The 17,736-nt window shown below is 44.4% G+C and overlaps 1 protein-coding gene across 1 annotated transcript; it reads left to right on the top strand.

Annotated features, from left to right (window-relative positions):
* The first annotated feature begins 14,857 nt into the window (after nt 1-14,857).
* LOC109157263 lies at nt 14,858-15,712 on the top strand. Its single transcript, XM_019305164.1, has one exon. It carries the CDS (start codon nt 14,858-14,860, stop codon nt 15,710-15,712), a length of 855 nt encoding a protein of 284 aa, XP_019160709.1.
* The last annotated feature ends 2,024 nt before the right edge of the window (nt 15,713-17,736 follow it).

Here is a 17,736-nt window from a genome sequence, read left to right as displayed (position 1 = left end):
TTATACCTTAGGTCATGATCATTTTACATGTTAATCTAAACAGCTAATTTTTTCAAATATCTTTTTACCAACCGTTGATATAATTCGCTTGTCAAATCCGCTAACGCTACCCGCTAACTGCTGATTGTCAAACAAAGACATTGTGAGGTAGTTCTCACTTCAATTTGTTGTGTGATTTGAATACTCTCTTTGTCAACAAATCCCTCAAGTAGTTAATATGATTGGCTTTATTAATTGTTTTTTTTTTTAACTTTTTTATGGTATTAATAAAATACTTGATAAATAAATATATAGCATTATTTTGTATTATAACTTTGATATTTAATTAAAAAATAATGCACAAAAAAGATAATAGACAATGTAGTGAATATAATCAATTGATGAATTTGAATATAATGAATTTTTACATTGGAGAAATATAAAGACAATATAAATAATAAAATTATTTATCTTAATTAATTTATTGATAATGAATAATTTTTTAATAAAGACATTGTAGGGACAATGTAACAAATATAATCAAAATTGATGAATTTCAATGTAAAGAATTTTTATATTGGAGAAAAGTAAAGACAATATAACTAATGAAATTATTTCTCTTATTTACTTTATTGATAATGAATAATTTTTTTTTTTTTTTTTTTGAATAAAGACATTGTAGACACATAATTCTAAATTAAAGAAATGCATATTTATTATTTTTTGTTGTATCTACTCAATTATTATTTAATTTAATAAGAGTAAAATAGAGTACTAATTATGCCAACTTTGATTGGGATGAGGTTCGAACCTAAGACCTTTCTTATATTGAAATCAATGAGTAAGTTAACGGTGAACTAACAAAGATTAACAGAAAAGATAATATTTAACGGAAAAGTTAACGGATAATCATATTCATTAAGGATAAATTAGGAAATCTTAAGGAAAAAATTAAAATCTGATCAATCTGATCCATTCATTTGATTAAAAAATTTGACCGTCATTTTTTCTACCCATTATAGGTCTAACTCTCTTGAGCTCTTATTAGTATGGTAGATAGATAGTAGATTATGTGCTATAGGACATAAGTTATTTACATAAATTAGATCCGTGAATAAGTGAAATGGAAAACATGTGTATGTATCTCGTGTTATAAATTTTTGTACTTCATGTTACGCAATTCTATACTTTAAGCGTATAGATTTTGTACCTAGAATAAATTAAAATTTGTTTTAAAATCTATACTATATATAAAAACAAAATCTTGAACTTTAACTTCCCTCCCAATTCCTAAAAGATCAATGTTTCTGATAAAAATATATGGTTTTCTACTTTCCTATTCGCACTATAATCTAGGTTAAAATTAATATTCTAATATTATAAAATAGTGTAATACAATTCCTATTCTAATCTATCTATCTATACTATATATAAAAACAAAATCTTGAACTTTAACTTCCCGCCCAATTCCTAAAAAATCTTTTTTTCTGATAAAAATATATTGTTTTCTACTTTCATATTCGTACTATAATTCTAGGTTAAAATTTATATTCTTCTCCTCTTCTCCCAAACACTATCCACTAAACCATTGAGCTAAGCCCGTGCGGGTAAAAAGGATTTATATTCTAATATTATAAAATAGTGTAATACAATTCCTATTCAAATCTATACTATATATAAAAATAAAATCCTGAATTTTAACTTCCCGCCCAATTCCTAAAAAATCTCTATTTCTGATACAAATAAATTGTTTTCTACTTTTCAATTCGTACTTTAATTCTAGATTTTTTGCATTTAATTGTGCTGTGTTTGGGTCTGTTGTGTATTTTTTTGGTGTTTTTTTTTTTTTTTGCATTTCATTATGGTGTGTTTGGGTCTGTTGTGTATTTTTTTGGTGTTTTTTTTTTTTGCATTTCATTGTGGTGTGTTTCCCTTACACTGTTAATGCATGTTGTTAACACTGTTGGTGTATTCTGAAATTTCGCCACACAGTCACACCCAACAACATGACCACATATGAGGATTATATATATATATATATATATATATATATATATAGGGAAGGGTTCAGGTGCGGGTATAGCTTCCCGTGCAGTTGTGCGGTTAGATCTGAGCTGTTGATCAAATTTAGATCAACGGCTCAAATCAATAAAAAGTAAAAAAAAAAAAAAAGCGTGTCAGGAAGAAGATAGCGCCTACACAGCTGTTGGTCCCGAAAGGGTGGCGAGAAGTCTAGAGGGGGGTGAATAGACTTCTCTAACTTTTCAAACTTCTTTAGCAAACAACACTTTGTAACTTCAACTCTAAGTAACAAGCATAAACAAGTATAACAACTTAGAGTGTGCACAGCGAAATTGTAACGGCAAAGTGTTATGCTTTAAATTGTGTCATGCTCAAGAGAGATTCTATACATGCATCACGTTAGAAACACTTGATATAGATGTAGGATGATGTATATAAAATTTCACTTGCATGAAAACGAGGAAACTATCAAACCCAGACGGATAAAGATACGCAATAAACCGTAACGGGTTAGTTCACAGATAATATAAGCATGCACGAAATATATATGAGCAGTAAGTAAATAGAGAGAGAGATTTATAGTGGTTCAGAGGTGGTGTAATCCTCCTAGTCCACTCTTCTCCTTTCACTTCAAGGAGGAAATTCACTATTCTTCGATCACCCAGATACAATAGTGAATAAGTGCCCAACGACACTTCTCCGAGTGCTACGCACAAAGCTACACTCCAACTGGGTTTTTCACTCTCCCTAGTTACTCTACCCCTTTTCTACACTCAGTAGAAGATTTACTATAGAGATAAAATTTTTCTCTCACTCAGACTTGAATTTAATCGTGTATAGCTCAATATATTGCTTCTTGGCTGATTTGAATATTGCTTGCTTTTCTCTTTGTTTTTCAGCCGTGTTCCAGTTGTTGTTATCTTCAAGTCTGCTTGGGCATTTTATAGCAGATGAAAGCTATTTGCCCGTTGATCAACTTTCGATCTTGATCGTCCAATTTGAATTGTAGTTGATCAAATAATTTTGCCAACTTGGTCTGCAAAAATCATTTCGCCGTCTGTCAGATCTGTCAGAAGATTTGAATAAATCTTGCCGTTGCTCTCCTTTAATCTGACAAAGCTTTTCTTTGGAATGGGTAGCCTCCAAATTTGAATTTCTCTGGCATGACTTTTGTTGAATTATTAATCTGATGTGGCAAGTTGATCAAATAATTTATCTGCTGATTCTTGCTTGAGTAATAAAAAGATCTCCTTCGTATATCAGCTTCTTCTTCTTTTTCGACTTCTTCTGTAGAAACAGAGCTTCAAAATAATATTTCTGTCTAATTCTATCACGATGTCATAGCTCATTTTGATGATGTCATGTCCCAATAGTGTATCATGTTCCACCTTGTATCATGGACCATAGATATCATGTTCCATTTCATATCATAAGCTAGCTATCATGTTCCACCTTGTATCATGGACCATGTATCACGTTCCATTGTATATCATGAACTAGCTATCATGAAATCATAAAATCGCTTCGGGTGGGAATCAAACTGTAAATTATTTGCTTTGCTTGGCAAGGCTTCTTCCATCTCAGCTGGGTATCCAATTGATAAAATCCAAGACTTAAATTCTTTTGACTTATCTCTTCCACGTGTTCTCCGCTAGCTTTATCACATTGTAATGTCATTACCCGATAGTCGTGACGTCATCATCCGATAATTCTCAACTATCACGATAAAAATTGTTCTTTCATGATAGTATTACCTGATATTACTATCATCTCCTGATATTGCTACTTCACGATAGCAATTCATCTTTACACTAAAATTGCTTCTAATGAGAATCAAACTATAGAACATCTCGCATTATGCATGCTTCAACAAATCTTCTACCATCTCGTCCATCTCAACCTTTGGTGACTTGATGCTTCATAAATGTGTTAAGCTATGATCCCGCTTTCATTTATTCTTCCTTCAAACTGCTTTTACGTAGACTTCACGTAGGCTTCATGGCAGTGGTGCACTATACTTTGTGAACCAGAACTGACTCAAATAAAATAAAATTGGGGTCTACAAAATACATTTGGCTCATCAAAACTTATACAATATATTCCTAACAATTCCCCCCTTTTTGATGATGCCGAAACTTATACCCAAGTCATTTGGCTATGTCAAATTTTTGAAAAATAATCTTTTTGTCCAATTTTATTGCGATTAGCCATTTGACGGGTTTAACACATTTAAGACCTAGAGATTTTAATTTTGGATGGTCCTAAACGTATATTGAGACTATAACGCGGGGTTGCGTATTGATTTTTATCTTTTAATATTTCTTTCCCCTTTCAATTTTATTTTCTCAATTATACGCCTCACATGCAATTACCAAGTCCAATTTAAAATCTTGAGACTTTAGAGCAATAAACATACTAGACACAATAAAGAAATAAACCATATGCTAGCAATTTATATTATGTACCAAAAGGCATAATTCGAACAAGCTAGCTATTATGTACACCAAAAAAATTGAGGCTTCAAAATTTTACCTCTTGCCAATTAAGGCATTCACGTGTGCCATTAATCCCTTGAAGTCTTGTTTCTTTCCTTCGAGTTGGTATGGTGCGGTGACTTGCTCGGTAACATAATTTCCCTAAGCTTCTTGAATATTGTCACCCCGTAACACTCCGGCTTGGTACCAAGCAACGCATTCTTCAAAGGATCTTCCATCCACCATTTGGTTGCTTGTGTGCCCAAAGAATGTCTCCAACTCTCGTATAAGCTTCAACTTGTTTTCGTCATAAATTGATCTTGAAGGTGTTGATCTTTGGCATCCTTGTTGGCTAGGAAAATCCATGCTTTGAGGAGTCATCAAATAATCCATTATTCTCCTTTCTCCTCGGCCTTGAGCTCTCGGTGTGGGTGTTACTCCTCTCGGTGCTCCTGGAGGTCGAACAAGTTCAACTAGTGGCCGTTGCGACGACGATCCAATCAAATGGTTCACCAAATGGCTTGGGGCACCTTTAGCTCTTTCCCCCTTTTCGGCAGCATCCACATAATGTTGGAAACTCGCCGAAGCTTTGTCTTGGCTCTTTTGGACTCCAATTAAAAGATCATTGTTCACGTCAACTTGATGTAGTAGAGCCTTCAATTGGTTCTCTACTAACCGTAGCCTCGATTCACACTCCGTTCCTTTCTTCCCTAAGTCAAGGAACATCTTCAAGACTTCCCTATTTTGCTCTTCTTGCTTAGTAGACATTGTGGCCATATCACCTTGGATTGATCCTTGTCCACGTAACAAGGATTCGGCCCTTTCACAAGCTTTCTTGTGAAAGTCATCTAATTTGGTATCAACATTACCAAATTGATTTTGGACTTTCTCAAACTCTTGAAAGACATCTCCTCTCAATTTTTGAATTTCTTTTCGTACATCCCCAATAATATTTTCTTTCAAAGCATTAATATCTGATGGGGAATATACACCGGCCATGCGGGTCGACCTTCTGACCCGGCCATCCTGCCCGGTCGTGTACGCAAACGGGCACTTGCCCGTTTGCCCGATCAGTCCCTTAGCAGGGGCGCCTCCGGAAGGTCCCCGAGCTCTCGACCGGAAACCGGGATGTATAGCCGCCCGGGATATGAGCCTGACAGCAGTAGAAGCCTCGCACCACGTGTACGGTCGCATGCCTGCCTCCCCTCCACCCGGTGCATGCGCGCCACGTGTCCGACATGCCGGGGGACCGGGCGCAGCTCCCTAGGACCCTTATAAATACTGCATTAAATGCTAGAGGGAAGGACTTTTGGATTAGGTGACTTACTAGATTAGAGAGGATCCCGGTCATCATATACGATCGGTCTGTCTGTAACTCTATTGTAAGCTACACGTATCAATACACAGCTATTTTATCCACATCATTTGGCGCCGTCCGTGGGGACCGGTACAAAATCCGTGCGTTACTACCGATCCTCCTCACATGTATCCCTTCATGGACTTCCTCAACACCGGCGGGGACGCCGACGACACCCAGCCTGACCTACAGGCCCATCTGAATGCCCGGATGGACCTGAACTAGCCGCCAGAAGGAGCATTCCAGCCTCCGGAGCCGGTCAGCATGGGACCAACGGAAGCCGCTTACAGGGATATCCCGATGCAAGTTACGTATCAAGCCCCGGGATTCTTTCGGGGGATTATGGACCCGGCGTACCATTGGTGGGCCAACGCTCCGCGTTTTTACCCCCCGGCATACCTGCAACCGCAGATGCCCGGGGTATACCCTCCGCAAATGTACAGCCCAGTCCACAACTACCAGATCGTTACCCCGGCCTTCGGCCCGGGAGCGAGCGAGCATGACGGGGCACAGTCATACCAAGGACCGCCGAAAGCCCCTCCCGAGGCCCCGCAGACCCAGCACCGACCGGCCCGCTCACGCCTCGGTTCGATCGACCGTTCAGCAGAACATGCTCCCCGAACAAGTGCCTTCGACAGGCTGCAGCCGACAGGTTCCCCCCGGCGGAATCGTCCGGGCGGTAGAAGGGCGTCCCTCGACAGGTCGGCATCCAGCCGCGGCGCGGACTCGGACGAAGTGAGCTATTCCTGGAGTCACCACCAGTAACACCCCAGATTTTCAAGACATTTAAAACTTATAATAAAGGTAGAATCTTATTAAATCCCAAGATATAAATACAAGCGTTCGGGGTGCTATGCCACACCTGGGCTAGAGAACCCAAGTGCACAGGCTAACTAACTAATATCCTCAAAGCGTAAATACGTAAACGTGGCACGCAGGCCAAAAGGGAAACTATCTACTTCTAAGTTTTAGCGCACTCCAGTGACTTAATCTTCTGTGCCTGAAAGCCAAATATATCTGTTCAGCGAGAGATGCTGGTAACCCACTCCACCGCGTTGAAATACAATACATATAGGGATATATATAGATATACGAAAACCATTTTGAGCATGAAGATATATCCTACGAACTCTAGCTTTAAAAACCTGGAATGACTCGACAGATAAGGGCAGACACAGGCAACAGTTATAACGAACATATGCAGTTCACAACAGATAAGGCAGATGAGGCAAAGCATAAACAATGATCATAACCCAACATGAATAATCCCCAATATAAATCCCATAGTCACATCCCCCAAGACACTCGTAATCACAACTCGTCCATGTCACAACACATAACACACTTTGTTGGCGCCACAGGACCAATCGCATGCCCATACATGAGGGTCAGCGCATATAGCTCTGACACGGCCCCGCAGCACCCTGCCCCGTATCGCAACACGGAGGGGTCGATCGCAACCGACCGATGAACCGCAGCTCATCATAGTGTTTGATCGCAACCAAACAGTGGACCGTAGCCCAAGAGAATGTCATCTGACCGCAGCCAGGAAAAAGGACGAACCGCAGCTCGTATAGAAACGTTTGATCGCAACCAAACGGTGGACCGCAGCCCAAGAGTATCAATCTGACCGCAGCCAGCTTCTGAACCGCAGCTCAGGATAACCAATCCGATCGCAACCGAATTGGGATAACACACACACATAACACGTAGCAAGCACATGCAACCCACATTACACATTGGGAAGGGGGAGAAAACGTATAACAAACCTATGTGTGACCCATCACATACTAAGAATAGTCCTAAGGGGTTCATACTCCTTCCACCTAGGTCAACGGGATACCAATTCAACTAGCATGCAATATAATAGACTCATAAACCTACGAATGGTACCCGAAACATCAAACTAGACATCGGCACGATAAACGGAGTCCGTTGGGACACCACGGGGGTCGGGAACCCAAGATGGGGGATTTCCAGCGGGTAGCCGGTGGGTGGGGGGCCACCCGCCGGCTACCCGCTGCCGGGCGGTGTTTCTCGGCCGTGGGTAGGTGGCGGGTCCCCTACCCCCCACTGACTCTTTTCATCACTTATACGCCCCGGGAACCGTTGTGGAACCCGAAACCATGCTTAGACATTTTACAACGTAATTAACGACAACACGTAGACAATTAACGGATCAAATACGAGAAACGAACGACACATAACCTATCATGCTTTTCTAGACATAATCAACACCCAAACATGCGATTTCCCCACCCGATAATCCAAGAATAAAATCATACGATACAACCTAGGGTTCTAATCACTTTTATACCAACAAGAATACGGTTCGTCTTTTAATTGCAAGATTCGGTACAAATAACACATAAGCATCAAGGACGCCATACAATTATCAAGAACGACAAATAATCATCAAGAACTCCACATAATCATCAAGAACACCATAATTATCAAGAATCTCCCAATATCAAGATTATCAAGATCCCCCATGGGATCATCACATCAATTACCAATAATAATCATCATAACTTGCCAATACACAATAATATGGGGAAACCCTAAGGGGGAATTATAACTACGAAAATAGGTTTTGTTGAGACATGGGTTACCTCTTAGCCTAAATTAATTCCTTGGCTATGAAGGATCTTTCTTTAAGCTTTCTTGATTTCTTGATTTCTCCTAAGGGATTCTTGGAACTCTTTGGGTGGTGAGAGATTATTGTGGTGGGGATTCTAGGTGCCTCCTAAGTTCCCTATTTATATATTTAAGACTCCTAGTTAGGGCCTGAATGGTATGGGTTTACTAATTCTATTCCTTATAGGGCTAGGGCTTGTTTTAGGGATAAGGGTCCATGGTCCATAGTGGACCATATTAATTAAAGAGGATCCTAATCATAATCTGAATAGTAAAAGGCCTACTTCCTTTATTCCTAACAGGCTTAAGATTCTTATTCGGGCAAGGGTCCACGGTTCATGGTGGACCTTACTAATTAATTAAAGGTAAACCTAACATAATTAAATCATATTTAATTATTATTAACGGGATTAATTAAATAATTAATCCGGGATTGAAGGCCGTAACACGGGGTGTTACACTCTCCCCCCTTACGAGAAGCTTCGTCCCCGAAGCTTGGAAATCATTGCAGGGTTAACGAGTCAAGAGAAGAACCGTGGTCCTATAGAGAAGGTATTCCACGGGGAAATTGTATACTTGCACGCCTATGTGTGTTGGGGTTTTGGGAGCGATTAGGTTTACAGGGCTAAGGGAGTGGGTTTCAAACTTGAGGACACGGTGAATTCAGGAATTAGGATCGAGTTTTCGAGGTTGCAACTTAGATTGTGAGGTTGCCACTTGTATGGAATCGTTAAAACATGGGATTGAGAATGGGGTCTGAAGGGTAGAAAGGGTTTTGAAATAAGGAAGGGGCCGATTTTCCGAGGGAGGGAAAGGAATTCGGCTAGGATGGGTTAAGGTTTCTCGATCCCAAGTGAATAATCTGGTTAGATGCTTTGATCACGATGCGCCGACGAGCTGATGATCCTCCTTCCTTGGTGTTGGTGCTTGCTTGACTTTAAGATCCTTGTTAGACCTTGCTTCCCAGGCTAAGGTTTCATCCTTCTCTTCTATCTTGAGGGAATTTCCCGTGGTGATTCAACACTTACTTCTTTAATGCGCCCAAGGTCTCGACCGAGTTGGGTCAACCAAGCCAATCTCTTAGGGCGCACTTCCCAAATTCTTCCCAAAGTCTCTTGGGAGTCGATGGACTTTGGGTTGAATTTCTCTTCTTATTGAATTTCATCTCCTCTTTAGTGGATGAAATTCTTAGTAAGACTTCATGTCTTACCCGAGGTTCGGCATTGTTGTGCCCTGTTTGTGTTATTTTTAATGATGAAGGTGTCCTTGCGTGCCCTTTTTCTTTTAAAGCGCAGTCGGTTACCAAGTCTCGTTGTGGGATGACTCGGCGACTTTACGAGTCACCTCATTTCCTTGTGGGTCCTTAATGACCCTTGAAGTCTTGGCGCAAATGTGTTCTTCACCCTTTCGCTTAGCACCATGGGCTACGTAGTTCTTGATTCCATACAACTTGTAAGGAGTCCTCTGATTTGCTCGAACGATGTCCATGGTTTGGAGGAGTCCCGGTCCCTCCTTAGCATTTTGACTTTTAAGGTTTTCGTGGGTTCTTAGTATGAGTTCCCAACTCGCCTCCTTGGTTTGCGCAATCCTTTACGCCAAACATCCCTAGTCGGTTGTATCGTAGGATCCGATTTCAATTACTCGTGCAATGTAATTGATTGTGATTTCCCGATGGTGTCTTGTGCATCAAGGTCTTTTACGTAGGACACTATGTTTAGGTGGTCCATGGTTCCTTACCCAAGACTCACATTCCTCAATCGAGGCACACAAGTGCGCCACAAATCAATAAAATGAGGGGTTAAGAAATCAGCACATTGTACCAGTGGGCGCGAGGTGGGCGGTCGTCCGCCTGCCAAGCTCCTGCCAAGGACCCGTCAAGGACCTGTTGGGGACCCGCGGGAAAGTGACTAGGAATAGTCAATTCCTTCGGGAAAGACCCCAAAAATGCATAGATTCATGTCCTGACAAGTCCCATGCCCTTGTGCACAATAAAAGGGACTTGGATACATAGGATGACCCATCGTACAATGTTCATTGATCCTTAAGCACGAGTTCTAGAGGTAGATATACATACATATATATATATCTATGTTTTCTTGGTCTGGGTTTAAAGGGGTGTAAGAAGTGCAAGGGCTAGGTTTCAAAGTCGAGGGGCGGATAGGGTCGATGTCTCAAGGTCGTAATACAGGAAGGAAGGTTGCCACCTTGTACGGGTTTGTCTGTAATGAGAGATCAAGAGCGAGGTTTGGAGTGATAGGATGGATTCTTTAACGAAATGGTACTTGATTGGCAAGGGGAGGGAAAGGGGCTAAGGACTCTTGGCTTCGAGTGATTATGCCTGTTTGGGGCTTGGTTGTGGCGTGCAGTCGAACTGGTGATCCCTTTTCCTTGGCTTTGTTTGATTCTAAGATTTTCGTTTGATCTTCTCTTCCCGTATCGAAGTCCCCTTCGTCTCTATGGCTTCCAGGGGAATTCTCGTGATGGTTTCCGTGCACGTTCCCCTCGGATGTCCAGAAGACTGGACCCAGTCGGTTTAGTGGGTCAAACCCCTAGGTCTTGACTCCTAATCCTTGCCGAGGGTTCTTAAGGGTAAGGGGGTTTCAGGTTAGTCTTTCTTGTTCTATTGGGTTTCATCCCTTCCTTGGTGGATGAAATTCTTAGCAAGGCTTTATGTCCTCCTTGAGGTTCGGCCTGTTGTACCTATTTGACGATGTTTTCTGTAGCGAGGGCCCCTGACACATTGAACGTATTTGTTTGCCCGCTCTTGTCAACGCATGGCGTTCTTCGGTGGCGTACGTACAGGCTATGGTTTCTCGTGAAGCCTTCACGGTTTTCGTGCAAGGGTGGGGTGAAACGTATTCGTAACCTCCACCTACTTCGCCGATTCCTATCTAACAACTTATTTTAATATTGAATCAATGGATGTCGGTTCTTCACGCCCCTGGGCAGGGTAAGGGCCTTATGCTGTTCTACGGTTTTTAACAGGGTTTCCGAACGGAGTGGGGATATGAACTTAGAGTAAGGGCAATAACAATTTAGGGTTTCCAAGGGTTTGGGTTAAGCGCAACAAAGGGTGAGCAAGGTCATGACGGTTGCGAATTTGCTCTTAAGGTAATTAAGGATTTGGGGTGGGAGTTTTCAACAAATAGGGGTATCAAGATGCTGAGGTTTCAGGGCGGATGATATTTTAAATTGGGGTGGTGGGGTCGCAAGGTGTCGCGATATACTTACCTTGCACCCAAGGATTCGACTAATGGTGTCGTTCCTTCGCTACTTTAATAGGTGTCCTAATTCTCCTTCCTGTTTGTTGTAGCTGCAAGCCGGGTTTGCCGAGATAAGGCAACTTGTCGGAAGGTGCATGTCATTTGTCTGACTCGGGGGTTATCGTGGTTACCCTGGGTTGGTGCGTATTGCAGTCCGTCCCTTTTAGCAGTCCTGACTGTAACGCCTCTTCTTAGTAGTCATCCAAATCTTCCTTTTCTTTGGTCAGGGTCCTTGTCAAGTCTTTTGACGGGAGTTAGGGCGAGGCGATTTATCGGGTAAGTGTACGTTACCCAGTTGTGGAAGTAAACTTATCTATTCGCACCCTTACCTGGTGTGGTAAGCGTAGGGGGAGGTTCCTTTAAGTTAGAGAGGGATGAAGTGAGGGGAGGTTATGTGTAGGTTTCACAATCTCACTGCGCGTCCTAAGATTCCTGGATCCTATGTTCCTAAGTACCTAGAGTTCAAGCCTAGTGTCCTAAAGTCCGGTCTTAAGAGTCTTATCCTAGGGTCAAACTTAAGCTCTGATACCAACTGTAACACCCCAGATTTTCAAGACATTTAAAACTTATAATAATGGTAGAATCTTATTAAATCCCAAGATATAAATACAAGCGTTCGGGGTGCTATGCCACACCTGGGCTAGAGAACCCAAGTGCACAGGCTAACTAACTAATATCCTCAGAGCGTAAATACGTAAACGTGGCACGCAGGCCAAAAGGGAAACTATCTACTTCTAAGTTCTAGCGCACTCCAGTGACTTAATCTTCTGTGCCTGAAAGCCAAATATATCTGTTCAGCGAGAGATGCTGGTAACCCACTCCAACGCGTTGAGATACAATACATATAGAGATATATATAGATATAGGAAAACCATTTTGAGCATGAAGATATATCCTACGAACTCTAGCTTTAAAAACCGGGAATGACTCGACAGATAAGGCCAGACACAAGCAACAGTTATAACGTACATATGCAGTTCACAACAGATAAGGCAGATGAGGCAAAGCATAAACAATGATCATAACCCAACATGAATAATCCCCAATATAAATCCCATAGTCACATCCCCCAAGACACTCGTAATCACAACTCGTCCATGTCACAACACATAACACACTTTGTTGGCGCCACAGGACCAATCGCATGCCCATACATGAGGGTCAGCGCATATAGCTCTGACACGGCCCCGCAGCACCCTGCCCCGTATCGCAACACGGAGGGGTCGATCGCAACCGACCGATGAACCGCAGCTCATCATAGTGTTTGATCGCAACCAAACAGTGGACCGTAGCCCAAGAGAATGTCATCTGACCGCAGCCAGGAAAAAGGACGAACCGCAGCTCGTATAGAAACGTTTGATCGCAACCAAACGGTGGACCGCAGCCCAAGAGTATCAATCTGACCGCAGCCAGCTTCTGAACCGCAGCTCAGGATAACCAATCCGATCGCAACCGAATTGGGGTAACACACACACATAACACGTAGCAAGCACATGCAACCCACATTACACATTGGGAAGGGGGAGAAAACGTATAACAAACCTATGCGTGACCCATCACATACTAAGAATAGTCCTAAGGGGTTCATACTCCTTCCACCTAGGTCAACGGGATACCAATTCAACTAGCATGCAATATAATAGACTCATAAACCTACGAATGGTACCCGAAACATCAAACTAGACATCGGCACGATAAACGGAGTCCGTTGGGACACCACGGGGGTCGAGGGAACATCAAACGGGGAAGCCGGGAACCCAAGATGGGGGATTTCTAGCGGGTAGCCGGTGGGTGGGGGGCCACCCGCCGGCTGCCCGCTGGAATTACTATTCCGGGCAGCGGGTCGCCGGCGGGTAGCTGCCCGCCCGCCGGCTACCCGCTGCCGGGTGGTGTTTCTCGGCCGTGGGTAGGTGGCGGGTCCCCTACCCCCCACCTACCCCCCACTGACTCTTTTCATCACTTATACGCCCCGGGAACCGTTGTGGAACCCGAAACCATGCTTAGACATTTTACAACGTAATTAACGACAACACGTAGACAATGAACGGATCAAATACGAGAAACGAACGGCACATAACCTATCATGCTTTTCTAGACATAATCAACACCCAAACATGCGATTTCCCCACCCGATAATCCAAGAATAAAATCATACGATACAACCTAGGGTTCTAATCACTTTTATACCAACAAGAATACGGTTCGTCTTTTAATTGCAAGATTCGGTACAAATAACACATAAGCATCAAGGACGCCATACAATTATCAAGAACGACAAATAATCATCAAGAACTCCACATAATCATCAAGAACACCATAATTATCAAGAATCTCCCAATATCAAGATTATCAAGATCTCCCATGGGATCATCACATCAATTACCAATAATAATCATCATAACTTGCCAATACACAATAATATGGGGAAACCCTAAGGGGGAATTATAACTACGAAAATAGGTTTTGTTGAGACATGGGTTACCTCTTAGCCTTAATTAATTCCTTGTCTATGAAGGATCTTTCTTTAAGCTTTCTTGATTTCTTGATTTCTCCTAAGGGGATTCTTGGAACTCTTTGGGTGGTGAGAGATTATTGTGGTGGGGATTCTAGGTGCCTCCTAAGTTCCCTATTTATATATTTAAGACTCCTAGTTAGGGCCTGAATGGTATGGGTTTACTAATTCTATTCCTTATAGGGCTAGGGCTTGTTTTAGGGATAAGGGTCCATGGTCCACAGTGGACCATATTAATTAAAGAGGATCCTAATCATAATCTGAATAGTAAAAGGCCTACTTCCTTTATTCCTAACAAGCTTAAGATTCTTATTCGGGCAAGGGTCCACGGTTCATGGTGGACCTTACTAATTAATTAAAGGTAAACCTAACATAATTAAATCATATTTAATTATTATTAACGGGATTAATTAAATAATTAATCCGGGATTGAAGGCCGTAATACTGGGTGTTACACCACCGTCGCGACACCCAGCTGAATACGACGGACGGCGTCCCGCGCGAGGTCATGGAACAGGTCCGATAGGAGTTGAACCGCTGGAAGCAGGAACAAACGGCACAAGTCCCGAGTATCGACACTGCGCTATTGCGAACGCCGTTCTCCAGTGAAATCATGCAGCAGCAGTACCCGATCGACCTCCGGGTCCCGGGGGCAAGGGAATATTCGGGAAAAACGGACCCAGAAGAGCACGTCAACTCCTTCTACGGAAACATGATAATGCTGGGCGTGTCCGACGCTGTCATCTGCCATGCGTTCTTTTCAACGCTCTCGGGAAGAGCGGCCGAGTGGTTCAAGTCCCTTGAACCGGGCTCCATAACGTGCTTTGCAGACTTATCAACCAAATTTATCCGACGCTTCGCAACGTCTCGGACCGTTCGGAAGCACTTCACGCACCTTGAAGCCGCCAAGCAGCTAGAAGGAGAATCGTTAACCGACTTCCTGGTCAAATGGAAGAATGCCATCGGCGAAGTCGAGCCAATGGACGACAGGACAGCCATCAACGTCCTACACTACTCCCTACGAGCGGGGACCCTGTATCAGGACTTCATAGTCCACCCGCCACAATCATATGACGAAGCCATTCGCAGAGTCACCGACTACGCGAACGCAATGGAGGCAAATTCCGCAAAGCGACGCCAAGAGACGGGATCCACCCGGCGAGACACTCGCCCCGACCAGAAGCGCGGAGACCGTCAACAAGTCCCCCGGGACCTGTCCAGGCTCACCCGCCCGGTAACGGAGGTCCTCGATTATGCCCAAGGTTGCAATCTGATCCAGCTACCCGAGCCCGGGCGGGACGGCCAGGACACCTCCAAGTTTTGTGCATACCACCGCAACCGGGGGCACACCACGGACGAGTGTCGGGTCCTGAAGGAGGTGATCGAAGACCTCCTCAAGGAGGGTGAGCTGACCCAGTTCACCGAAAAGAAGGACAAGGGGAAGAGATGGAAGAAGTTCTTCAAATGATCCGGCCGGGACAAGAAGGACAAGGACCAGGATCCCGAAGGAGAATCCCGCCCCAGCGGCTCCAAGCAGGTGATACACGTGATTTTCGGCGGCCCGGAGGGCGGTGACAGTACAGAGGAGCGGCATAGGTGGAGCCAAAGCCTACACGTCGGACTAGTGGACGAAGCTCGACCGGATAAGCGATCAAAAGCCGAACCCATCGCCTTCACGGACGATGACCTGCCCCGGAATACTGACCATGGGACCGAAGCCCTGATTGTCACGCTCGACATAAGCGGCGTGGATGTTCGAAGAGTGATGGTAGACACCGGCAGTAGCGTGAACGTCCTGTACTTAGACGTTTTCAAGAAGTTGAAGCTTGACGAGAAGAAGCTGACCCCGGTCCGCACCCAGTTATCTGGCTTCACGGGGGCCACTATCGAACCGGAGGGTATGATTCGATTGCCTGTCGAGGTAGGAACCTACCCAAGGGTGTCAAAAGCAGACATGGAATTCATCGTGGTAAACCTCGCCTGCGTCCACAACGTGATCTTGGGCCGGCCGGGAATCGCACAAATCGGAGCGATCATCTCAATGCCGCACCTGTGTATGAAGTTCCAAACGCCAGCCGGGGTCGGCGTGCTGAGGGGTGACATCCGGTCAGCCCGGAAGTGCTACGTCAAGGCGGTCCAAAGGAGTGGAGCTGGTTCATCCAGAGTTAATGCCATAGCGGGCGAGAACAGGCCCTCGGCTAGGGAGCAGCCCGAGCCAGCGGAGGAGGTCGAAGAAATCCGGTTATCAGACCAGTTCCCCGAGAGGATCGTCCGTATAGGCGCAGCCCTAACGGCCGACCTGAGAAGTTCAATCATAGAGGTCCTGAGGGAGTATGCAGACGTCTTTGCTTGGGGACCACAAGACATGCCCGGAGTATCCCGGTCCACAATATGCCACCGCTTGACGGTGGACCCCGCCATACGGCCGGTCAAACAGAAGCAGCGACATCTATCGATCGACAGAAGAGATTTCGTGCGGCAGGAGGTCAAAACGCTGAATTCGATCGGGCATATCAGGAGAGTCTCCTACCCGGACTGGGTAGCCAACGTGGTTCTAGTTCCTAAACCGCCGACGTGGCGCATGTGCATCGACTACACAGACCTCAACCGGGCGTGCCCGCTTGACCCTTACCCCCTGCCAAGCATCCACCAAATGGTTGATGAAACCGCGGGATCCGAACTTATGAGTTTCATGGACGCCTTTAAAGGTTATCACCAGATCATGATGGCGGAAGAAGACGAGGCGAAAACATCCTTCGTCACACCAGACGGCCTGTATTGCTACAAGGTGATGCCCTTCGGCCTGCGCAATGCCGGGGCTACCTACCAGAGGATGATCAACATGCTGTTCGAAGACCTGCTCGGCAAGACCATGGAGGCCTACATAGATGACATGTTCGTCAAGAGTCTCAGCCTGGAAGACCACGCCGGCGACCTCCGGTCTTATTTTGAAATTCTGCGTCACCATCGGATGAGGCTCAATCCGGCCAAATGCACCTTCGCGGTTCAGACCGGGAAGTTTTTAGGCTTCATGATGACAAAAAGGGGCATCGAACCGAATCCGGCCAAGGTCAAGGCGATATTGGACATGCAACCTCTCGCTATAGTCCGGGAGGTACAGCAGCTGACCGGGAGACTAGCCGCACTCAGCCGTTTCCTCTCTAAACTCGCTGAGCGGGCGTTGCCCTTCTTCAAAACGTTGAGGAAGATAAGCGCCTTCAAGTGGGATCAGGAGTGTCAGGACGCGTTCGAGCAACTGAAGGAGTATCTCATGTCCCCGGTTGTGCTATCGAAACCAGAGCCCGGTGAAGACCTGGACGTCTACTTGGGGGCGTCTGACCGAGCGGTCAGAGCGGTCCTTTGCCGAACTGACGAGAACAACATGCAGAGACCAGTGTATTACATTAGCCACGCCCTGAACGGGGCGGAAACGAGGTACTCCAGGTTGGAAAAGGTCGTGTTTGCCCTGTACATGGCTGCCAAAAAGCTCAC

This window comes from Ipomoea nil, unplaced genomic scaffold (genome assembly GCF_001879475.1).
Source record: "Ipomoea nil cultivar Tokyo-kokei standard unplaced genomic scaffold, Asagao_1.1 scaffold2779, whole genome shotgun sequence".
NCBI classification, from domain to species: Eukaryota; Viridiplantae; Streptophyta; class Magnoliopsida; order Solanales; family Convolvulaceae; genus Ipomoea; species Ipomoea nil.
This window is presented reverse-complemented; position numbering and strand designations above follow the sequence as displayed.